Raw genomic sequence first — 25,703 nt, 5'->3', positions numbered from 1 at the left:
ATCACGATACGAGCTTGGTAACAATGCACATTGAGAGTGCACCTCAAGCCCAGATTTTGGTTTCCAGCAGTTTCCAATAAATAGAACCAGGGCTCCTTGGAGAAATGGCTCATTATAGGACAAAGGGCAGGAAGATACAGGATAATCATGGCACACCTTATAGTGCCAGAAAGTAAGGAAATAATAAAAATAAAATAAAATAATAAAAAAGCAAAAACCATGTAGACTGCTCATGCCTGTAATCCCAGCACTTTGGGAGGCTGAGGCAGGAGGATTGCTTGAGCCCAGAAGTTTGAGGCCAGCCTGGGCAACATAGCGAGACCCCATCTCTACAAATAAAATTAGCCAGGCAGGATGGTGCTGTTATCAACTGAAGTGCCACATTCCTGTACTCATGGTATCTGATTGATGGTCTCTCTGTTACATATTTTGAACATCATCAGGTACAAACCCTTGGCTTTTTCTCCCCCTCCCTTCCAGGACACTTAACAGTGGCCTTCAATGGGCTTCAGACTTGACATCAGGTGGCTTCAGGCTTGAAATGACTGAGATGGAAAAATAAGCTAAATATCTCCAGACATTCCAGCTATATACGGCTAGCTGAAATCTGTTCTTTGGCTTTTCTACCATAAGGTATACTCTTGGGCCTAAGAGTCCAGCATTCAGCAAGTCAGTCACAGAACGCCCATAGTGATATGAAAAATTCTCTATCTCATTATGATCAAATAAATGCAAATTATAATAATTATATATACCACTTTTCTATTAGATAGTAAAAAATAAGGCCAGGCATGGTGGCTCACAGCTGTAATCTCAGTACTTTGGGAGGCAGAGGTGGGAGGATTGCTGGAGGTCAAAAGTTTGAGACCAGCCTACACAAAAAGTAAGACTCCATCTCTAAAAAAACAAAAATTTTGCCGGATGCAGTGACTCACGCCTGTAATCCCAGCACTTTGGGAGGCCGAGGCAGGCGGATCATCAGGTCAGGAGATTGAGACCATCCTGGCTAACATGGTGAAACCGCGTCTCTACTAAAAATACAAAAAATTAGCTGGGTGTGATGGTGGGCGCCGTAGTCTCAGCTACTCAGGAGGCTGAGGCAGGAGAATCGCTTGAACCCTGGAGGCGGAGGTTGCAGTGAGCCGAGATCGCATCACTGCACTCCAGCCTGGGTGCAGAGCAAGACTCTGTCTCAAAAAAACAAAACAAAACAAACAAAAATCCCCCCAAAAAAACAAAGAAAAAAGAGTGGGGGAGGGGGAGGCTCCAAGCACACTCAAGGAGCAAAGGCCTCCAGTTTTCCCAAGCTATTAGTCTCAAAATTCACAGAAGAGGATCCTTGTGATTTGTTTTGTTTTGTGATTTGTTTGAGCACCTCATAAAGTCCTTTTAGACGAGACTCTGGTGAAATGGACATGAGCCCAGGACGAATCCCCTCCCACGTCCCCTCAGTCTGATGAAATCTGTGGAATTCCTTCCCCAACTCTTCATTTTCCAGCCAACCCTGACTCCCACCTTTCACAGGGTAGGTCCGCATGGACAGTCTGAGGCACCCTACCTCATCCTGGCATCTGGTCCCACTTCATAGAGTAGGTGCTTGGATATTTTAGCCAGGCGCGGTGGCTCACGACTATAATCCCAACATTTTGGGAGGCCGAGGTGGGTGGATCACTTGAGGCCAGGAGTTTCAGACCAGCCTGGCCAACTTGGTGAAACCTTGTCTCTGCTAAAAATATAAAAATTGGCTGTGTATGGTGGCGTACACCTTTAGTCTCAGCTACTCGGGAGGCTGAGGCAGGAGAATCACTGGAACCTGGGAGGCAGAGATTGCGGTGAGCCGAGATCGCACCACAGCACTCCAGCCTGGGTGACAGAGCAAGACCGTGTCTCAAAAAAAATTAAAAAAAAAAAAAAGAGCGGGTGCTTGGATATTTCTTACGTGCACTAACGGACCAAAGGGACATGGATCAGATGGGAAATGAATGTGTCCTGATGGGGGCCAGTTGGTTTTCACTCACAAATGCACATGGGAAATAACCAGTTGCTCTTCAATATTCCTACTGAAGTTTCGTTTTTCATATTTACTTTAAATTTGAAACAATTTAGAGTTTATTCCATAACAAAGCAGGGCTCCCCACATGTTGTTTACACAGGCATTCCTTAATGACATTTTATTTCCAATCATCCCATAATCTAATTTCCTTAGAGCCAGTCAGTGATCTGCCTTCTCCAGTTCCCAGGGGGAGCTGAGCGTAAATTGGCTGTCCTCACAAAGAAAACAGCACACACGGCAACACTAGATTTAGGAAAACTTGTGCTTAGCAAAATGACGAGAAAGGTTGTCTGTTATTTCTTTCTTACTAAAGCCCTAACTAAAATTTGTAAAAATAAGGACTGTCTCCTTGCTGCCCTCAGCTGGTACCGAAAATATGGTGCTGTCTTGAAATAAATTTGTTCAGTCCATGCCCACTCCAAATCCAGGCAAAAGTGTCAAAAAATTTCCCTATAGCTTGAAGGACGTTAGGCTTCATTCATATGTGAAAGGTTTCCAGCAGCCCTACCCAATAAGATACATCAAATGAAGTCACCCTTGTCTTCATTCTTTTTACTTATTTATTTTTAATTTATTTTATTTTATTTTTTTTGGGGGGGGGACAGTGTCTTGCTCTGTCGCCCAAGCTGGAGTACAGTGGCGCGATCTCAGCTCACTGCAACCTCCGCCTCCCAGGTTCAAGTGATTCTTCTGCCTCAGCCTCCTGAGTAGGTGGGATTACAGGCACATGCCACCATGCTTGGCCATTTTTTTTTTTTTTTTTTTTTTTTTGTATTTTTGGTAGAGATGGGGGTTTTGCCATGTTGGCCAGGCTGGTCTTGAACTCCTGACCTCAGGTGATCCACCCACCTTGGCCTCCCAAAGTGCTAGGATTACAGGCATGAGCCACTGCGCCCAGCCCTCGTCTTCATTCTTTAAGAACAGAGGAAAAGACTGGAAAGAACGAGTCTCCTTGTTAAGGGGATGGTTGGATTGAAGAAATCACAGAAGAAAGCCCTTGTCTGAGCAGGAATATTCATCTTTATTTGGACTCCATGACACCCTTCCTATGCCCTTCACTTAATGTGAATGTATTATACATTGTTCTAGATTTGGGGGGGGGGGATCTCTTATGACATAAAATTGGTAGGGAATGGGTTTACCAGAAAGGGGATACAAAACACACACACCCTAAGCTCCAAATGATTCACTTCTGCTTGGGTAAAGAGCTAATTGAATGAAAGAAATTGATTTAACACTTAAATTATACACCAATCACCTTTATTGGCTGCAACCCTAAATTAGTTTTTCTTAAAACAGTAATACTTCACTTTTACTTTTTTTATTTCCATTAAAGCAACACCATTGCGCTACAAAACTAACTCTCTGCAATTAAGTACCTGATACATGTTTTCTGCTTTTAACAAGTGATAGAAAAGCTTACATCATCTCATTAAGAAAACATTTTCCTTAGACATTTTGTTTGGTTTTGGTTTTTTGTTGAGTTATAGCAGATGGCTATTTCAAAGATTGATTCTTTCTCCTTTCACAAGTCGAGCTCGAAACATCCAAATATCCTGGAAATAATACCAAACAGAGTGAGTTTATGGAACACTTCAATCTGCCCTCCATTTACCTTCAATTTCACCATAAGACAAAGTTGATTTCTAGCCTCTGTGAAACGTTAAATAGGTTAAATAGGGAAAATAATCCCTGTAATAGTTATATTGATTAGTAAACAAAACAACTCAAAATAAGCTACTTAATCAACTCTTTTTAAAGAATTTTTTGGGGACACAATCTCACCCCATTGCCTAGGCTGAAGTGCAGAGGCTCACTGCAACCTCCACCACCCGGGTACAAGTGACTTTCCTGCCTCAGCCTCCTGAGTAGCTGGGATTACAGGTGTGCATCACCACACCTGGCTAACTTTTTGTATTTTTAGTAGAGACAGGGTTTTGTTATGTTGGCCAGACTGGTCTCAAACTCCTGGCCTCAAGTGATCTGTCCGTCTCGGCCTCCCAAAGCCTCCCAAATGCTGGGATTACAGGTATGAGCCCCAATCTTGGTCTACTTAATTAGCTTCTAAAACAGTGTTAACTAAATTAAGTCAGTGGTTACCCCAGCTGCTGTCAGTCCTTCCTGTTTTATTCAGGATATTTATTGGTGCCAGGTAACATAACTGGGTTGATGTCATGTCTGGTTACAGAACAAACAGTTCACTGCCATTTTTCTGCTTACTATTTTTTTTTTTTTTTTTTTTTTGAGACAGAGTTTTGCTCTCGTTGCCCAGGCTGGAGTGCAAGGGCACCATCTTGGCTCATTGCAAATTCTGCCTCCTGGGTTCAAGTGATTCTCCTGCCTTAGCCTCCCAAGTAGCTGGGATTAGAGGCATGTGCCACCACACCTAGCTAATTTTGTATTTTTAGTAGAGACAGGGTTTCACCATGTTGGCCAGGCTGGTCTCAAACTCCTGACCTCAGGTGATCCGCCTTTCTCAGCCTCCCGAAGTGCTGGGATTACAGGAGTGAGCCACTGCACCCGGCCTGACTACTCTCATGTTACTCGTCTGAGCCGTTTTGAGTGTTCTGTTCCTGATGAGATGATAATGGTGAACATGGTATCAAGGATTACTGCTTTGTTTGGTGGGTTTTTCCCCCTTTGACCTTAATAAAATAATTCAGATGTTCTTATTTCTTGGTTCTTGTTTATTTTTGAGCAAACAGCAAGGTATGGTGGAAAGAATAATTTTCAAATTTGACCTGACTCTGAAATCAAGCTTTGTCACTTAGATAGCTTAGATCAACCTCTGGGACTCGTTTTCTTGTCACTGACAGCATGGAGCTTATACTGAATGCCCCACTGGGTTTTGGTGAAGAAAATAAGAAAATGAATACGAATGTGCTTTTGTACTTTACCCAGAACTATGTAGCAGAGGTTAGTATTGTTATTCTAAATATAACTTACAGAGTAATTAAGCTAAACGTGGGAGGTATTCATTTGGCAACAACCTTGACAAACCTCAAACATGATGTATATATATTTGTTCTCCCTTAAAATTTAGGATGTTAGCTCAAAGCTCCAGTTGACAAAATGTATAGGCATTTTAGGTACTGAACAAAAAGAGAGGAAGGACAAGAATTTCTAGGACTTGCAAATGCAAAATCAGAGCATTTTCAGAGATGGGACACATTTCCAGGTTCTAAAGGGAGAAGCAAGATTCCTTTTTTTTTTTTTTCTGACAGTCTTGCTCTGTCACCCAGGCTGGAGTGCAGTGGCGTGATCTCGGCTCACTGTAAGCTTCCGGGTTCACGCCATTCTCCTGCCTCAGCCTCCCACGTAGCTGGGACTACAGGCACCTGCCACCACACACGGCTAATTTTTTGTATTTTTAGTAGAGATGGAGTTTCACCATGTTGGCCAGGATAGTCTCGATCTCCTGACCTCATGATCTGCCCGCCTCGGCCTCCCAAAGTGCTGGGATTACAGGCGTGAGCCACCACGCCTAGCAAGAAGCAAGATTCCTGAGCTGCGAAGGTATTTCAGAAGATGATTCCCAATAGCATGGTAACATGGCACTGGTGCACAGGGACCTACAACTGGCTGAGGAGCCCACAGTTATCACTGTACTCGGTTTATCTGGGGGGCGTGCATGCATTTATGATGATCTAATGCAAATTTAAAAAACAGAATCAGCTTCTTGGTTCAGAGGTTGAAATGTGTATATTCTACAAAGTTAATATGCTTGTTTATTTGCCTTGATTGATAATCTGTCTATTAATGATCAGCAGTATTGAATATCCATGGGTTAAAAACAAATAATTTGAGCCTGAGCAACACAGTGAGACCCTATCTCTACAAAAAAATAAATAAATAAACTAGCCAGGGCACAGTGGTGGGTGCCTGTAGTCTCAGCTACTAGGGAGGCTGAGGCAAGAGGATTGCTTGAGTCCAGGAGGTTGAGACTGCAGTGAGCTGTGATTACACCACTGCACTCCAGCCTGGCTAACAGAGTGGGACCCTGTCTCTAAAAATAAACAGTTAATTAAATTTTAAAAATTTACAAATGATGTGTATTAACTAGGAAACCATATGAAATATTGTCAAATGCCTGTTACTGATAAGCATTAGTGATCTTAAACTTCTGCTACATGCAAACTAGGCCTCTCATAAAACTCCAGATGCACATTTGCCAAAACAGAAACTTGCTCAAGAATTGCAATCTGGGCATCTTACTGGATTCCCTAATGCACAAATACTCTATTATTTATTTATTTATTGAGACGGAGTCTCGCTCTGTCGCCAGGCTGGAGTACAGTGGCGCGATCTCAGCTCACTGCAACCTCCAATTCCCTGGTTCAAGCGATTCTTCTGCCTCAGCCTCCCGAGTAGCTGGGATTACAGGCACGCGCCACCAGACCCAGCTAATTTTTGTATTTTTAGTAGAGACGGGGTTTCACCATGTTGGCCAGGAAGGTCTCGATCTCCTGACCTCACGATCTGCCTGCCTTGGACTCCCGAAGTGCTGGGATTACAGGCGTGAGCCGCCACGCCCAGCCATAAATACTCTCTATTCTATACTAATAAACATGGCCTAGGATTGGATCCCAAACCTATAACTTTCCTTCTATCCCTTCAGAAGGTTTTTTTTTTTTTTTTTTTTTTGAGACAGGGTCTCACTCTGTCACCCAGGCTGGAATGCAGTAGTGCAGTCACACCTCACTGCAGCCTTGACCTCAAGCTCAAGTGAGCCTTTCAACTCAGCCTTCTGAGCGGCTGGGACTACAGCTATGCTCTACCCCACTTGACTAGTTTTTATTTTTATTTCTTTTTCAGTAGAGATGGAGTCTCACTATGTTTCTCAGGCTGGTCTCCAACTCCTGGGCTCAAATGATTCTCCTGCTTTGGCTTCCCGAAGTGTTGGGATTACAGGCATGAGCCACCGTGCCCAGCCAGAAGGCAAGGTTTTGTCTTTCATTTTCTCTCATCTAAATCTGTAGTTTCATTTTCCTTCACTGCCCTGTGTGAAACAGGACGGCCTGTACATCTTTGGACAGCCCAAAGACATAAAGAAGCAACAGGAAGTTCTCAAGTCTCCTGCACGGGGGCCCAAGTGTAAATGGAAATTCCATTGTCATTTTTGGTGGGGGCTCAGCCATGTCCCTAAAATGAATCTCAACCCAAGCACTATATACTGTCAAATAAATTAGGTATGAGAATGATGAAGCATCTGAAGAAAAGGAAAACCTGAGATTTTTACCTTGCTGTTGTATATGGACATACCTTCAAGTCCATGCTGTTTTCATCTCTCCAGAATTTATTTGCTATTCCTACAACTTCCTTCTCAATGTTTTCTTGACTGGTGCCCTTCACATCGATGTAGTGACAATCGGCACTGGCGAAATGGCAGGAAATTGCCTGTGCAAAGTGAACAAATTGATATTGGAGAAAAACATCCCATTAATAACAGCGACCAAGCAGGGAGTCTTTCTTTTAGAAAGTCAATTATTTCACTCAGTATTTGATTTCCAAATGGAAAGTCAGGTCCATTGCGTCCTGTGTCAATCTCTTTGTAACTAAGCCTCTTTTTGTTTCCAGCTAAAAGTTAATTGAGAAATTTCAAACGATCATTAACCAGATGTGACATTTATTTTTGAAAGGTATATACGGGAGAGGGAATGAAATTATGTCAGCAACAGGTCTTTAGTTTTTTTTTTTTAGCATTTGATTTTCCTAATGAATGGATATCCCAAAGTCTTAAAAAGGACTGCACTCCATGGCAATTTATCTCAAAAGTTAGTTACCTGGTCCAGTTTGGGATGGATTGTTATTTCAGTGGCAATAGATTATGAAAAGAACTAAAAATACCTTGAGAAAGAAAATAATGCAGACACCTTCTCTCAAATCAAAGGACATTTAAAAGCCAATACCATTGACATATATTACCCCTCTTGCTTCCTTCTAAGGGTAAGGATGAAATTACTTGGTTCTCCCTATTTTAGAAAAAGTTATAAACAGATCTAAGATGCAAGGCAATCGTTAAAACTTACCTTTTGTCACAAGTGATCACACTTGTCAGAAAGACTTTCTACTTTGCCCCAAACAACAAATGTCTAGAGAGTGGCGTCACAAATCCCATTGCCTCGTAAGCCCTGGTGCCATACGGCACTGTAACAGAGCCCAAGGCAAAGGGAAAAGATGCAACCCTATATCTGTATCTTTACGTAATTATAGTAATATTTTTCCAGAACATTAAAGTCATTAAGCCTGGGCATGGTGGCTTATGCCTGTAATTCCAGCATTTTGGGAGGCCAAGGCAGGAGGATCACTTGAGGCCAGGAGTTCAAGACCAGCCTGGGCAACATAGCAAGATCATGTCTGTACAAAAAATGAAAAAATAAAATTAGTCAGGTGTGGTAGTGCCTGTCTGTTAGTCCCAACTTCTCGAGAGGTTGAGGTGGGAGGATGGCTTGAGCCATCACACACACCTCAAGAGTTCCAAGCTGCAGTGAGCTATGACTGCGCCACTGCACTCCAGCCTGGGCAAAAGAGTAAGATGCTGTCTCAAATAAATATATAAATAAATAATAAAAAATTTTAAAATAAAGGCATTAAAAAACATTGGGCCAGGCAAGGTGGCTCACATCTGTCATCCTAGCACTTTGGGAGGCCAAGGTGAGAAGATTACTTGAGGCTAGGAGTTCAAGACCAGACTGGCCAACATGGTGAAACCCCATCTCTACTAAAAAATACAAAAATTAGCTGGGTGTGGTGGTGTGTGCCTATAGTCTCAGCTACTCAGGAGGCTGAGGCAGGAGAATCGCTTCAACCTGGGAGGCCGAGGTTGCAGTGAGCTGAGATTGCATCACTGCACTCCAGCCTGGGCAACAGAGCGAGACTCCATCTCAAAAAAAAAAAAAAAATTGGAAAATTGCAAAGTCAATATATTAAAACTCACAACATGATTTGCATCATTGTGCCTGCACCTCCCTACTTGCACAGCTCTGAAGGTTGCACTAGTGTGGGGTCCAATACTGACTTTTGGCATTGTGTGCAGCCAATACATTGGATATTTTGCATTAACTTTGATTTTTTTTTTTTTTTTTTTTTGAGACGGAGTCTCGCTCTGTGGCCCAGGCTGGAGTGCAATGGCAGGATCTCAGCTCACTGCAAGCTCCGCCTCCCAGGTTCACGCGATTCTCCTGCCGCAGCCTCCCGAGTAGCTGGGACCACAGGCACCCGCCACCACGCCCGGCTAATTGGTTTTTTTTTGTATTTTTTAGAAGAGACAGGGTTTCACTGTGTTAGCCAGGATGGTCTCGATCTCCTGACCTTGTGATCCACCCACCTCAGCCTCCCAAAGTGCTGGGATTACAGGCGTGAGCCACTGCGCCTGTCCCAATTTTGATTTTTTTAAATTTCGCATTAAAATATTACTAAACTTGATTGCAGAGGTTTTTTTTTGGCATGCCCTTAAATTTTACCCCTGGGAAGAGTGCCCCAACTTGTCCCACCCTAATCCTGACCCTGATAAGGCTGGTGGAAATATGAATGAATGGAAGACGAAATTTGGCCCCTAACCCGTAGCTTCAGGAGATAACAGTGATTTTTTTTTTTTTTTTTTTAAATAGAAGCAGGGTCTCGCCATGTTGCCCAGTCTGGTCTAGAATTCTTGCCCCCAAGTGATCCTCCCGCCTCAGCCGCCCAAAGTGCTGGGATTACAGGCATGAGCCACTGCACCTTGCTTTCATAATCAATATTGACAAGGTTAGGATCCTGAGGTCACCTGGCTTCTTACTGATAAGAGCCCGAAAAGACCAAGGTAAGCAAATATATTTCCTGGTAAATAAATTGGACTAAAGTCCAGGTTGGTTAAAAGCCACAAATCTTTAAAATATTAATGCAATTAAATTAAAATTTTATTCAATTAATTTGAATTAAATGAATTAAATACAATTTTTGTTTCTAACCCACGCATCTGCAGCAGATGCGGCAATGTGAATGCTCACCTTCCGGAATCCCTGGGTTTTGTTCTGACCAGACCCATGGATGAGCAAAGGATGGAAGAAAACGGTGTCTCCCTTCTCCATCACCAGGTGCACCCGAGCGTTGTTTTCCTCGTAGTCCTGGATCCCGTGGAACATTTTGTTAACTCCCCCCTAGAACAAGAAGCAAGCCAAGTCTACGTTTGAGGGGGTACCATAATTAAAAACATTGTCAGTGGTTCATCAGGGAAAGCAAACATCAGGGAAAGAAAGCATTTCTTTCTCCCAAGAAAAAGAAATGTCTAAATTAAATGCTTACTTTTTTCAGTATACAAAAGCCTCTTAGATATGTGGTTTTTAAGAGTTACATGTTGGCTGGGCACGGTGGCTCACGCCTGTAATCCCATCTCTTTGGGAGGCCAAGTTGGGAGAATTGCTTATGCTCAGGAGTTCAAGATCAGCCTGCACAACATGGCAAAACCCCATTTCTGCAAAACCTGCAAAAATTAACCCGGTCTGGTGGTGCAAGCCTGTGGTCCCAGCTACTCAGGAGGCTGAGGTGGGAGGATCGATTGAGCCAGGAGGGGGAGGTTGCAGTGAGCCAAGATCACACCACTGCCCTCCAGCCTGGACAACAGAGCAAGACTGTGTCTCAAAAAATAATAGTAATAAAAAAAGAAGTCACATGTTGATATTAAAATCACTGATATTTTTGGAGCAAATGAACAATGTGGAATTTCCACCTGCCCTTCATGACTGCATTATACATGAAGAGCTAGCTTAGTTTTACCTTTTGTGGTCAATGCAGGCAACCACCTATCTCTTAGGCATTTCCAGCGTAAATCTGTAAGTGTTCTCAGCATGTTCTCCTCCTCACCAGAACTTTAAATAAATCCTTCATCTCTTACTCAGGAGTGTCTCTGAGAAGCTATTTCCCCAAAATAGAGGGGAGAAAATGCTCAATTTTTCTGAGCTCAAAGACACTTATGTCACATCCAGAATAATGAAAGAATAGTAAATTAAAACACTGTGTTTGTTTGTAACTGTTTCCCAAATTAGTTACTGCTTTAGGTAATGGGGTTATGTTTTATTAAAGAAATTGACCTGAGAAGCACCTTATGAGTCAGAATAAGGAAAGCAGTCCATTCCTGTTCCTAAGCGCATCCTCAGTTCCTTTCGGTAATGACTACATCCCTCTTAGACAGTGCTGAGACTCGGACCCAGAGCCCTTCTCTCCTGGCCAGGGTGAATGTGTGACCCACACTAAACTAATCATACTTCCCACTCTGCATCTGTGCAGGGTATCTGAGACTCCACACGCTCTTGAAGCCCTGCAAACCTTTCCCTTTGCCTTCCATCAGCCAAAGCCCACTGCAGTTGTGTGCACCAAACTTTATCTAAACCTTAGCTTCACTGATGAGTTTCAAACGAAATGGTTTTATATCAGGATCCAGACACTCAGATATTTTCATTTGACACTAATTATTGATGCAAGAAATCCGAGACGTTCTTTTATTATTATTATTATTGAGATGGAGTCTTGCTCTGTTGCCCAAGCTGGAGGGCAGTGGTGCGATCTCACCTCACTGCAACCTCCATCTCCCAGGTTCAGACAATTCTCCTACCTCAGCCTCCCAAGTAGCTGGGACTACAGGCGCTCACCACCAAGCCTGGCTAATTTTTTTATTTTTAGTAGAAACAGGGTTTCACCATGTTGGCCAGGCTGGTCTCAAACTTCTGACCTCAATTGATCTGCCCAACGCAGACTCCCAAAGTGCTGGGATTACAGGCGTGAGTCACCGTGTCCAGATGGGACAGGAGTTCTTAAAACCATGTTCCTCATTTCCTATCGAACTACAATTCATTCTCCGTGCTTTAACAATGGGGGCTTTTTCTGTTCACAGCATCATGGGTTTCCAGGATCTTTTCTTTTTTTCTTTTTTCTTTCTTTCTTTTTTTTTTTTTTTAAGATGGAGTCTTGCTCTGTCACCCAGGCTGGAGTCCAGTGGCGCAATCTCGACTCACTGCAAGCTCTGCCTCCTGGGTTCACGCCATTCTCCTGCCTCAGCCTCCTGAGTAGCTGAGACTACAGGCACCCGCCACCACGCCCGGCTAATTTTTTTTTTATTTTTACTAGAGACGGGGTTTCACCATGTTAGCCAGGATAGTCTCGATCTTCTGACCTCGTGATCCGCCTGCCTCGGCCTCCCAAAGTGCTGGGATTACAGGCGTGAGCCACCGTGCCTGGCTCTTTTTTTCTTTTTTTGAGACAGTTTCGCTTTGTTGCCCAGGCTGGAGTGCAGTGGCATGATCTTGCCTCACTGCAACCTCCACCTCCCGAGTTCAAGCTATTCTCCTGCCTCAGCCTCCCAAGTAGCTGGGACTACAGGTGCGCACCACCACACCAGGCTAATTTTGTATTTTTAGTAGAGACAAGGTTTCACCATGTTGGTCATGCTGGTCTCGAACTCCCGACCTCAGGTGATCCACCCGCCTTGGCCTCCCAAAGTGCTGGGATTACAGGTGTGAGCCACTGTGCCTGGCCCAGGATCTTTTCTTTTTCTTTTGATACAGGAACTTGCTCTGTCACCCAGGCTGCAGTGCAGTGGCACCAGCATAGCTCACTGCAGCCTTGAACTCCTGGGCTCAAGTGATCCTCCTGCCTCAGCCTCCCAACTAGCTGGGACTACACACATGCACCACCATGCCCAGCTAATTATTATTATTATTACTAGAGACGAGACCTCACTATGTTGCCCAGGGTGGTCGTGAACTTCTAGGCTCAAGCGATCCTGCCACCTTGGCTCCCACAGGATCTTCTCACCTTAGACCTAACGTGTTAATAGTCATCTCTTGCTGGGCGCAGTGGCTCAAGCCTGTAAGCCCAGCACTTTGGGAGGCCGAGACGGGCGGATCACAAGGTCAGGAGATGGAGACCATCCTGGCTAACACGGTGAAACCCCGTCTCTACTAAATACAAAAAACTAGCCGGGCGAGGTGGTGGGCACCTGTAGTCCCAGCTACTCGGGAGGCTGAGGCAGGAGAATGGCGTGAACCCAGGAGGCGGAACTTGCAGTGAGCTGAGATCTGGCCACCGCACTCCTGCCTGGGCGACAGAGCGAGACTCCGTCTCAAAAAAAAAAAAAAAAAAGTCATCTCTCTGGTTTCTTCACTTCTAAACTCCTATACCTGCAGTGCGTCCTGCACCAGACCCTGACGTTATTGTCCTTGAAGAGCCGATTTGATCCCATCACCCATGAGCTCAAATGCATTTAACAGTTCTAAGCATCAACAGCCGAATGGATGAACAAACCATGGTTCATGGTTCAGCCATGCAGTGGAATACTACTCAGCAATGGAAGGGAAAGAACTACTGTTGGCCGGGTGCGGTGGCTCACACTTGTGATCCCAGCACTTTGGGAGGCCGAGGAGGGCGGATCACAAGGTCAGGGGATCGAGACCATTCTGGCCAACATGGTGAAGCCTCATCTCTAATAAAAATATAAAAATTAGCTGGGCGTGGTGGCTTCTGCCTGTGGTCCCAGCTACTCAGGAGGCTGAGGCAGGAGAATTGCTTGAACCAGGGAGGTGGACATTGCAGTGAGTCAAGATCACGACACTGCATTCCAGCCTGGTGACAGAGTGAGACTCCATCTCAAAAAAAAAAAAAAAAAAAAAAGAACTACTGTCATACACAATAGCATCAACGAACCTCAAAATCACCAGGCTGAGTGAAAGAAGCCAGACTGGAACAAAAAAATCTATGCTGTGTAATTACATGTCTATGACATTTTAGAAAATGCAAACTAATCTCTAGTAACAGAAAGCAGCTCAGTGGTTGCCTAGAGCAGGGAGAAGGATGGAGTATCTTGACTGTGGTGATTTCACAGGTATGCGTGTGCGGAAAATGATCAAATTATACATGCAAAATATGTACAATTTACATGACAATTATACCTCAATAAAACTGTTTTTCTTTTTTTTTTAATTAAAAGCTGTTCAACTGGACATGGTGGCTCACACCTGTAATCTCAGCACTTTGGGAGGCCGAGGTGGGTGGATCACGAGGTCAAGAGATTAAGACTATCCCGGCCAACATGGTGAAACTCCGTCTCTACTAAAAATACAAAAATTAGCCGGGTGTGGTGGCTCATGCCTGTAGTCCCAGCTACTCGGGAGGTTGAGGCAGGAAAATCACTTGAACCCAGGAGGCAGAGGTTGCAGTGAGCCAAGATCGCGCCACTGCACTCCAGCCTGGCGACAGGGTGAGACTCCTTCTCAAAAAAAAAAAAAAAAAGCTAAAAAGAAAAAAGGTCTTCAATCTTCCTAAAACGTTTGAACTAAAAAGTTCCCATTCTCCCCCAAATAAACTGCAGACTTGTTAGTATAACAGTCTTTTCTAATCTGGTCCTAATGTACCTTTTTGGGCTCACCTCCTCTGCCGCTCCCCAAAATACACCCCCACCCCCAACCCATCTAGACTGCGAGCTCCCTGGATCCTTCTCATTGTTTGGTCAGGTTCAGGCTTGCCCTTGACCTTTTGCTTTCCCATATAGACTCTTCCCTATGGGACATTGTACCCTGTCCTGCAAGACTCAGGTCAAACACCAGCCTCCCCAGATCCTTTGCTGGTCTCTGCAGTTCAAAGGAGATAATCTCTCCTTCTTTACTCCAAGAGCCATCAGTTAGTGAGTAAGACTGGCTTGGTGCCTACCACACACATCTGGGGTCGAAGGGTTTATGTCTTACCTCTGCAGCTAGGCTTTACAATCTCAGATCCTATACAGTAGCTACCCAAGCACCCCACCTTGGCTGGCTTTCAAACATGTGTTGAGGCCAGGTACAGTGGCCCGTGACTTTAGTCCCAGCACGTTGGGAGGCCGAGGTGAATGATCACCTGAGGTCAGGAGTTCGAGACCAACCTGGCTAACATGGCAAAACCCCGTCTCTACTAAAAATACAAAAATTAGCTGGGCGTGGTGGTGCACACCTGTAGTCCCAGCTACTGGGGAGACTGAGGCAGGAGGATGGCTTCAACCTGGGAGGTGGAGGTTGCAGAATTGAACAAGACACTGTCTCAAAAAAAAAAAAAGGATGGGTTGAAAAAAATAGGTGTGATGAATGTTTTCTCTGACATCCTTGAACTTTCTCTGATCCTCACTGCAAATCTTAGGACAGTGTTTTGCTCAGAAAGGAAATGCCATCTCATTTGTAAGGTCTTTATAGATACTGATGTGAAACAGAAACCGCAAAGGAGATTCGGATCAAGACTCAGCCGCCGGGCAGACCTACCTCCCACTTGGGGTAATCGTGAGGCTTCAGGGAGCCCTTGTGTGTTCCTGGGAGCACAACCAGACAACCATTGTTCCGGTCGATGTGCTCCATTGCTGTCCAGGCACAAACGATGAGATTGCTGGGCCTGAAGGGGAAATAGTGCAGGTCCTGGTGCAGGGGATGACGGGACGTCTTCTTGCCTGAAAAGAAAATCTGCTATTAAAGGATGCTGGAGGCCGGGTGCAGTGGCTCACGCCTGTAACCCCAGCACTTTGGGAGACTGAGGCAAATGGATTGCTTGAGCCTGAGAGTTCAAAACCATCCCGGGAAACATAGTGAGACTCCGTTTCTACAGGAAAAAAACAAAACAAAACAACAACAAAAAAAACTAACTGGGCATGGTGGCATGCACCTGTAGTCACAGCTACTTGGGAGGCTGAGGTGGGTGTATCACTGAGCCTGGAGGTCGAGGCTGCAGTAAGCTGGGATTTTACCGCTGCATTATAGCCTGGGTGACAGAGAGCAAGTCCCTGTCTCCAAAAAAAAAAAAAACAAAAAAAACAAAAAATGCTCGTCTCAGAATTCTTATCCTTTGCCTGAAAAAACAATGACCTGTCCTCATAAGAACCAAACAAATGAAATAATGCTAGAGAAAATCAGCCCCGGAGAGATAAACACCAAATCAACACAGTGACTCCACATCTTCAAGCCCTGCACTCCCTTCTTCTGGGTTGCTGGTAGCTCAGTGTGTATGCACACTATTTTCCAGCAAGTGGTACAACATCATCATCTCTGTTGTGCTTTATTCTTTTGCCACTCTGGATTGGGCACGGCACCTAGCATGTAGTAAAGTGTTCAAAAACCAGTTGCATTAATTACATTGAAGAGATTGATATGGAGTCAAGTTTGAAATCCCTTTGAAGTGGTTGATGTCAAAAAAAGTTCTAGGCCGCATGTGGTGGCTCACACCTGTAATCCCAGCACTTTGGGAGGCTGAGGCAGGCAGATCTCTTGAGGCCAGGAGTTTGAGACCAGCCTGGCCAACATGGTGAAACCTCATCTCTACAAAAATACGAAAATTAGCTGGGCATGGTGGTGCACGCCTGTAGTCCCAGCTACTTGGAAGGCTGAGGGCTGAGGCAGGAGAATCGCTTGAACCTGGGAGGCAGAGGTTGCAGTGAGTCAAGATCATGCCACTGCACTCCAGCCTGAGAGACAGAGCGAGACTCTGTCTCAAAAAAAAAAAAAAAAAAAAAAAAGGCCGGGCATGGTTCCTTACACCTGTAATCCCAGCACTTTCGGAGGCTGAGTCAGGTAGATCACCTGAGGTCAGGAGTTCAAGACCAGCCTGACCAACATGGTGAAACCCTGTCTCTACTAAAAATACAAAAAAAGTTACCTGGGTGTGGTGGCGGGCACCTGTAATCCCAGCTACTCAGGAGGATGAGGCAGGAGAATCGCTTCAACCCCAGAGGTGGAGGTTGCAGTGAGCTGAGATCGAGGCACTGCACTCCAGCCTGGGAAACAGAGCAAGTCTCAATTAAAAAAAAAAAAAAAAAAATTCTCTAAGAGGTCCTCATCCCCCACGACTATAGTCATTCGGTGCCGTGTCCATTCAGAGTGCCCATGACCACAGTGACATTCGCCCCTGGTTTGCTCCCTGAGCCTGGCTCCCGAACACCTGATCTCCGCAGGGAGGGAGACCTGGTAATGCTAAGCCACCTTCTATCACATAAACCCTCCCGGTGATCAGAAGGAAGAAGAGGCAGAAAGGATAGGGGACTCTCTCATGGCTGATTTCTACTGCAGGCACAGAGGAATTCCCCAGTGTAGTCCACGTGGTCTGCACTAGAATCTCTGGACTTGAACTCCTGGGCTCCAGCGATCCTCCCCGCTCAGCCTCCTGAGTACCTGAGTAGTTGGGACCGCAGGTGCACATCCACACCCAGCTTGGGGAAGGTTATTAAAATACAGAAACCTGGGTTATATTTCTCAATAAGTCTCTCTGCCAATGAGATTTTAGATTGTACATTTTGAGCAAGCACAAGACCAGGCGCAGTGGCTCACACCTGTAATCCCAGCACTCTGGGAGGCCAAGGCGGGTGGATTATCTGAAGTCAGGAGTTCGAGACCAGCCTGACCAACATGGCGAAACCCTGTCTCTACTAAAAATACAAAAATTAGCCAGGCTTGGTGGCACACGCCTGTAATCCCAGCTACTTGGGAGACTGAGGCAGGAGAATCAAGAATCGTTTGAACCTGAGAGGTGGAGGTTGCAGTGAGCCGAGATCATGCTATTGCACTCCAGCCTGGGCAACAAGAGCAAAACTCCATCTCAAAAAAAAAAAAAGACAACTATAGTTTGTGACTCATAGTAACAATCTTAATTGTGTTAGTAATAATAATGTCTTCCTATCAGGAATGCAAGAATCCACACTAACACAGCTAAAAAGAGCTGATCAAGCTTAGAGACACTGAATGGCAGGAACCTTTGATATATGAAGAGTTATGTCCGTTAAACTGTATTTTTTGGGAAGCCAGTCATCTGAAAATTCAGCAACAGTCCTTCAGTTAATATCTGAAATCATTAGCACATTTCACTGTTGTTATAGTGTAAATTATTTTAAGACTTACTCATCCAAAGTTTGACAGTTATACACACGATTATAGTTAGACATCAGCTATTATTTTATTATTTTGTTTTGTTTTATTTTATTTATTTTTTAGAGATGGGTTCTCACTGTGTCACCCAGGCTGGAATGCATGCCATTATAGGTTCACTGCAGCCTTCAACTCCTGGGCTCAAGCGATCCTCCCACCTCAACCTTCCAATAGCAGGGACTACAAGTGCACACCACCATGCCTGGATATTTTTTAATTCTATTTTTAGAGACAGAGTCTCACTATGTTGCCCAGGCCACTCTCAAACTCCTGGCCTCAGAGATCTTCCTCCCTCAGTCTCCTAAAATGCTGGGATTACAGGCATGAGTTACTGCACCCAGCCAACCTTACACATTTTAATGAAACCCTTTTTTTTTTTTTTTTTGCTTCTCCCTTACAATTACCAGAATCTGGAGGTTTGTTTATCAACATTGTGTGCATGGCCATGATATTAGGTCCAGTGAAGCACTCCACATATTTCAGAATCTAAGAAAACAAACAAACGAAAACAAACCTTGTGGGAAATCAGAAGTATTAGCAACTGGTACAAAGTACAGCAGCTATCCATGCAAGAACCAAGACATCAATAGTTTAAGAACCAAGTGGTATTTCACAACTCTGCAAACAAAGCATCAATAACCCAGCCATTGGAAATCATTCTAAATCTATAACACGGAATTAAATGGGCTTTTCTGAGCTAGCTGGGAATGAAATCATTTTTTTTTTCTACAAGAAAGATGGGAGCTTTGACAAGATATCAATACAGATTTCTTGTCAACCCAAGCCGCAGAGGGTTGCTCAGTGGGAGGGCAGCTTCCTCTTCCTCACTGGAGCCTCTGCATACGAAGAGTCCCATACAATTTGCAGCTGTCATGAGTAGCCCGGAAGAAAGCAGAACGGTGGCTTAGAGGACATTTGACAACAGGGACGCTTGGCACTTGACAACTCATTACTGAGATCTGGGAACTAGGAGATGACGGGAAACGGGGAAGCAAGAGTGAACAAGCAAAGCAGGTCCCAGGTGTTAGATGAAACATGTTAAACCAGTAATGACATGGGTCAGAGCAGCCGAGGGACACTGCATTATGAAGAAAAGGCTAGCATGGGAACCCATGACAGGGAGAGCTGGTTTAGTCACGGGGCCTGGGAGCTGGGCTGCTGCTACCTTGTGCACAGAACCCAGCAACGGAGGGGGGAAAAGCAGAAAGGGCTCAACACTGAGGTCCGGTGCAGTAGTTCACACCTGTAATCCCAGCACTTTGGGCAGCTGAGGCGGGTGGATCCCTTGAGGTCATGAGTTCGAGACCAGCCTGGCCAACATGGTGAAACTGCATCTCTACTAAAAATACAAAAATTCGCCGGGCATGGTGGTGCGTGTCTGTAATCCCAGCTACTTGGGAAGCTGAGACAGGAGAATCACTTGAACCCGGGAGGCGGAGGTTGCAGTGAGTCAAGATCACACCACTGCACTCCAGCTCTAGCCTGAGCGGCAAGAGTGAGACTCCATCTCAAAAAAAAAAAAAAAAAAAAAAAACCCATGATATTCAAATTTTGATTCCACAAAAAAATGACTCCAAAAAATGAGCCACCTTCTACTGCTTCCTCACTATTTGATCTCTTGTGTATAAGGAATATTGACAATTTGATTATGAAACCCTGGAAAGGTTATAAAAGCCTAGGAGTCAGGCACACACTTGCTTTTTATAAAGCCTGGTAGTTTTCGGCATTCACTGAGGCTGGGATTTTCTAAACCCTGGTCATTCAAGAGCCATCTTCACAACTTCTGACATAACTTGGACTGTTATTTAGCCAATGATTTCCCTACCCTTAGTTAGCTCACTTCTTTTTTTTAATTTTTTTTTTTTTTATTTTTATTGTTTTGAGATGGAGTCTCGCTCTGTCGCCTAGGCTGAAGTGCAATGGTGTGATCTCGGCTCACCACCTCCTGGGTTTAAGCGATTCTCCTGCCTCAGCCTACCGAGTAGCTGGGATTACAGGCGTCCGCCACCACGCCCGGCTAATTTTTGTATTTTTAGTAGAGACGGGGTTTCACCATGTTGGTCAGGCTGGTCTCAAACTTCTGACCTTGTGATCTGCCCACCTTGGCATCCCAAAGTGCTGGGATTACAGGCATGAGCCACTGTGCCTGGCAGTTAGCTCACTTCTTATACTCAATCTTTTTTTTCCTCTTTTTTTCCAATTCAGATAGTAGTCTCGCTATGTTGCCCAGACAGGTCTTGAACTCCTGACCTCAAGTGATTCTCCTGCTTCAGCCTCCCAAAGTGTCACTACAACTGGCCTTTTTATTTAATCTTGTCCTAATTGACAACATTCTTGAAATCATGAGTTTGGTAAACTGTTGAGTTTTTCCCAATACATTTAAAAATAAATATCTAACTATTAAAATAATTTATACCTCCTAAAATCATGGCATAGACCATCAGATACTGGTCCCACTCTTTAGAAATGTAGGAAATTGGCCAGGCTCAGTGGCTCATGCCTGTAATCCCAGCACTTTGGGAGGCCAAGGTGGATGGATCACGACGTCAGAAGTTCGAGACCAGCGTGAGCAACATGGTGAAACCCCGTCTCTACTAAAAATACAAAAATTAGCCAGGTGTGATGGCAGGCACCTGTAAACTTAGCTGCTCGGGAGGCTGAGGCAGGAGAATCACTTGAACCTGGGAGGCAGAGGTTGCAGTGAGCCGAGATTACACAACTGCACTCCAGCGTGGGCAACAGAGTGAGACTCTGTCTCCAGGAAAGAAAAGAAAAGAAACCCACTGATTTCACTCAATTCAACTCCTTTCCATATCCAGCTCTAAGAGCAGTTAATCCTGGGCTCAAGCGATCCACCTGCCTCAGCCTCCCAGAGTGCTCGGATTACAGGAGTGAGCCACTGTGCCGGGCCAAATCAGTGGGTTTTACAGGCGGGCATACATGCTGGCAATTAAGCAGAAGCAAAGCCAGCGTGGTCTCTGACCTCGGGGAGAGTGCAGTATCTGAAGAGCTCCTTATCTTCCTGGAAATCCTGGACCTTCGTGGTCATCTTCTCACTTGGAGTATATTCCGATTTCGAAATGGTCACATCTCTCATTACTACTAATCCGAATGGTTTCACCTCCTTTCTGCAGATTTTTTCAAACTCATTCCTAGAAAATTTAATTTGCAAATGATGTCGTCACCACTGGCTCTAAGCACCTGCCCTGCCCTCCTCTTGTGGAAAGGGTTGCAGACTTGAGGGGTGGTTTCTCTGCACTAAGTCGGCCTCCAGCTTGAGGTCTGGATGGGAATGCCTCCCATTCCAATGAAAAGCAGGAGAAACTGTTAGCCTAGAATCCACTACCAGAATTAAATCATTCCCTAGTTTAGCATACCGGTAGGGAAGTCTTTTTATGATTTGGTTACATCGTAATAATAATAGCAAACACTTCTGTAACACTTACCATGTGCCCAGCTCTATTCAAAGTGCTTTCCATATATTTCACCTTATTTAGTCATAACAACACTAGGACATAAGTACTATTATTATCCCCATTTTACAGACGAGGAAACAGAGGCATGGGATGTGAAGTAAATTGCCCCAGGACACATAATATTAAGTGGTGGAGCTGAGACTGAAGCCCAGGCATGGTGGCTACCAACCTTAATCCCAGCAACTGAGGAGGGTGAGGCCAGGAGTTCAAGACCAGCCTGGGCAACATAGTGAGACTCCCTGTCTCTAAAAACAAAGAAATAAAAAATTAGCCGGGTATGGTGGTGCACACCTGTGGTCCCAGCTACTCAGGAGGCTGAGGCAGGAGGATCGCTTGAGCCCAGAAACTTGAGGCTGCAGTAAGCTATGATTGCACCACTGCACTCTAGCCTACACAACAGAGTGAGGCCCTTTCTCAACAACAACAAAAAAAGTCAGTCTGGCACCAGAGCCGGTGCTTCTAAACACTTCCCAACAAACCAACTCATTAAAAAATATCTGTAAAGGCAGGAGTGAATCCACCTTATATTCTCATTACATGCACACAATACATACTTTTGTAAAATAACAAATAGTGTTACTGTACCGAAAACGTTGAATATCGGCATCAGGTACAAGATTTTTGATTACAAGAAACCCATTTTCTTCATAAAATTTTCTCTGTTCCAGGGTTAGAACATTATTATCCAGAGTATACCTAAAGGAGAAAAAGAATCCTAAAATAAGTTAAATGTTTAAATTACCGGCTAGGCACAATGGCTCATACCAGTATTCCTAGCACTTTGGGAGGCTGAGGCAAGTGGATCACTTGAGGTCAGGAGTTTGAGACCAGCCCAGGCAACATGATGAAACCCCGTCTCTACAAAAAAATACTGGTTGTGCCACTCCACTCCAGCTTGGGTGACAGAGTGAGACCCTATCTCAAAAAAAAAAAAAAAAATTTTAAATGACTTCCTAAAAATATGTATCAAGAACCTGAGGCTAGGCATGGGGGCTCACGCCTATAATCCCAACACTTTGGGAGGCGGAGGCAGGTGGATCGCCTAAGGTCAGGAGTTTGAGACCAGCCTGACCAACATAGTGAAAACCCATCTCTACTAAAAATACAAAGTTTAGCCAGTCATGGTGGTGGGCATCTGTAATCCTAGCTACTCGGGAGGCTGAGGCACGAAAATTGCTTGAACTGGGAGGCGGAGGTTGCAGTGAGCTGTGATCATGCCACTGCACTCCAGCCTGGGTGACAGAGCAAGACTCCGTCTCAGAAACAACAACAACAACAACAACAACAACAAAAAAACAAGAATCTAAGAAATGTTCATGCTCTTCAATCCAGCATTTCTAAGACCAAGGAAATAATCTGAAAACTTAAGCTTTATGTTCAAAATGTTAACTATGGTCACCAAAAAAAGTACTTGAGTGAGCCGGGCACAGTGGCTCATGCCTGTAATCCCAGCTCTTTGGGAGGCTGAGCCAGGTGGATCACCTGAGGTTGGGAGTTCGAGACCAGCCTGACTAACATGCTGAAACTCCATATCTACTAAAAATACAAAGATTAGCGTGCCTGTAATCCCAGCTACTCAGAAGGTTGAGGCAGGAGAATCGCTAGAACCTGGAAGGTGGAGACTGCAGTGAGCTGAGATCGCACGAGTGCACTCCAGCCTGGGTGACAGAGCAAGACTCCGTCTCAGAAAAAAAAAAAAAAAAGTGCATTAGTGGAAGAAAAATTAACTACTGACACTATGTTCACTCAATGGAATATGACTCAGACATTAAAAATTGAGGCCATATAATAGTATGGACGGCAGGCACGGTGGCTCATGCCTGTAATCCTAGCACTTTGGGAGGCTGAGGCAGGCGGATCACAAGGTCAGGAGATCGAGACCATCCTGGCTAACACGGTGAAACCTGTCTCCACTGAAAACACAAAAAATTAGCCGGGCATGGTGGCAGGCACCTGTAGTCCAGCTACTGTGGAAGCTGAGAAAGGAGAATGGCATGAACCCAGGAGGCGGAGCTTGCAGTGAACCGAGATCGCACCCTTGCACTCCAGCCTGGGCTACAGAGCCAGACTCCGTCTCAGAATAAAATAAAATAAAATATGGACAATGTTTATTATAATAAAATATTATTACAATTATGTAAAACCAAGACACTATATTTAAAAAAAAAAAAAAAGCCTGCAAAGAAATATGCCAAAGCAATTTTTAATAGTGATTGCCTTTAGTAATGGAATTAGGGATGATTTTTAAAAATTCCTTCTATTAGGCCGGGCGCGGTGGCTCACGCCTGTAATCCCAGCACTTTGGGAGGCCAAGGCGGGCGGATCACAAAGTCAGGAGATCGAGACCATAGTGAAACACCTTCTCTACTAAAAATACAAAAAATTAGCCGGGCGTGGTGGCGGGCGCCTGTACGCTACTCAGGAGGCTGAGGCAGGAGAATGGCGGGAAGCAGGGAGGTGGAGCTTGCAGTGAGCCAAGATCGCACCACTGCACTCCAGCCTGGGTGACAGAGCGAGACTCTGTCTCAAAGAAAAAAAAAAAAAATTCCTTCTATTTCTCTGATGTTTCTGTAATGAATACATATGATTTTTCAGATGAGAAACAAATTCAATAAATTTTATATTTTTAACTGTCCAGTTGATGCACTCCAAGAAGTAAAGTAACAAAATCCAAATAAATGTACAGCATACCCATAAACTGAAATCACCCAGCCTATTCCTTAAGATTGGAATTGTGGTTGTATGAGAATATTTAGGAAGGTCAAGATCTTCCCGTTTAAAGGTGATTTAAGATAAACCAAAGATGCTAGTTAATATGTCCATATAACCAAATTACAAGCTTAGCTTTTTTTTTTTTTTTTTTTTTTTTTTGAGATGGAGTCTGGCTCTGTCACCTAGGCTGGAGTGTAGTGGTGTGATAGCAGCTCACTGCAACCTTGACCCCCCAGGTTCAAGCAATTCCCCCGCTTCAGCCTCCTGAGTAGCTGGGATTATAGGTGCACACCACCATGCCCAGCTAATTTTTGTATTTTTGTAGAGGTGGGGTTTCATGATGTTGTCCAGGCTGGTCTCGAACTCCTGACCTCAAGTGATCCACCCGCATTGGCTTCCCAAAGTGCTGGGATTACAGGCATGAGCCACCGTGCCCGGCCACAAGTTAATTTAAATATGATGTGTAATAACTGAATTTCTAAAAGTCAGATTATAAGGCTGGTGTGATGGCTCAGGCCTGTAATCCGAGCATTTTAGGAGGCCAAGGCAGGAGGATTGCTTTAGCCCAGGAGTTCAAGACCAACCTGGGCAACATAGGAAGGGCCCATCTCTATTAAAAATAAATAAATGTCAGATTATGTATTTTCTGGTATTTTTCCTTCTTTCTGAATCTTAAAATACATACAGAAAATTAGTCGGTCTTCAAAATTTTCCACAATTGTACTAATTAGAATAAATCCTGGAAACAGAGGATTTGTATAATAAAATTCTAATCAGGTAACATGTGGTATATTATATCATTACCACTCACGAAACTTTTGTATACATAATAGATTTCAAAATTAAAACTTAAACTACTTACTGGAATTGTTGAGGATGGAAACTGGCAGAGGCAATAGTCCCTGTAGTGGGATGAGCTACCTAGGATGTGAATTAAGGCAAATAAAGTAAAATACAGAAGGCCAGGTGCGGTGGCTCATGCCTGTAATTCCAGCACTTTGGGAGGCTGAGGCAGGCTGATCACTTGAGCTCAGGAGTTGCAGACCAGCCTGGCCAACATGGTGAAACCCCATCTCTACTAAAAACACAAATTAGGCCGAAAGCGCTGGCTCACGTTTGTAATCCTAGCACTTTGGGAGGAGGAGCGGGTGGATCACCTGAGGTCAGGAGTTTGAGACCAGCCTGACCAATATGCTGAAACCCCATCTCTACTAAAAATACAAAAATTAGCCAGGGGTGGTGGCGTTCATCTATAATCCCAGCTACTCGGGAGGCTAAGACAGGAGAATCGCTTGAACTTGGGAGGCGGAGGTTGCAGTGAGCCGAGATCGCACCACTGCACTCCAGCCTGGACGACAGAGAGAGACTCCATTCCAGGGAAAAAAAAAAAAATACTACTAGTACTACTACTAATAAGAATACAAATTACACTCGGGAGGCTGAGGCAGGGGAACAGCTTGAATCCCGGAGGCGGAGGTTGCAGTGGGCCGACATCGCGGCACTGCACTGCAGCCTGGCCACAGAGCAAGACTCTGTCTCAAAATAAAAAACAATAATAATAAT

At 44.5% G+C, this 25,703-nt stretch overlaps 1 protein-coding gene across 2 annotated transcripts in view; it reads right to left on the bottom strand.

Moving 5' to 3' along the window:
• Nucleotides 1-3,291: 3,291 nt before the first annotated feature.
• LOC105490624 (phytanoyl-CoA 2-hydroxylase) overlaps nt 3,292-25,703 on the bottom strand; it is a 23,533-nt gene continuing 1,121 nt past the window's right edge. The window contains exons 2-9 of one of the 2 annotated variants that reach the window (XM_071070476.1): nt 25,003-25,061; nt 22,014-22,124; nt 20,936-21,104; nt 18,357-18,438; nt 15,310-15,491; nt 10,042-10,191; nt 7,316-7,450; nt 3,292-3,609 (exon numbers count right to left, since the gene is read on the bottom strand). In XM_071070476.1, coding sequence (XP_070926577.1) covers nt 3,556-3,609; nt 7,316-7,450; nt 10,042-10,191; nt 15,310-15,491; nt 18,357-18,438; nt 20,936-21,104; nt 22,014-22,124; nt 25,003-25,061 — 942 coding nt within the window. In that variant the 3' untranslated portion in view covers nt 3,292-3,555. Of the gene's footprint in view, nt 3,610-7,315; nt 7,451-10,041; nt 10,192-15,309; nt 15,492-18,356; nt 18,439-20,935; nt 21,105-22,013; nt 22,125-22,988; nt 23,008-25,002; nt 25,062-25,703 lie in introns of those variants that run through there. The other variant, XM_071070477.1, reaches the window with a different exon arrangement.

Source organism: Macaca nemestrina, chromosome 9 (genome assembly GCF_043159975.1).
Source record: "Macaca nemestrina isolate mMacNem1 chromosome 9, mMacNem.hap1, whole genome shotgun sequence".
NCBI lineage: Eukaryota > Metazoa > Chordata > Mammalia > Primates > Cercopithecidae > Macaca > Macaca nemestrina.
This window is presented reverse-complemented; position numbering and strand designations above follow the sequence as displayed.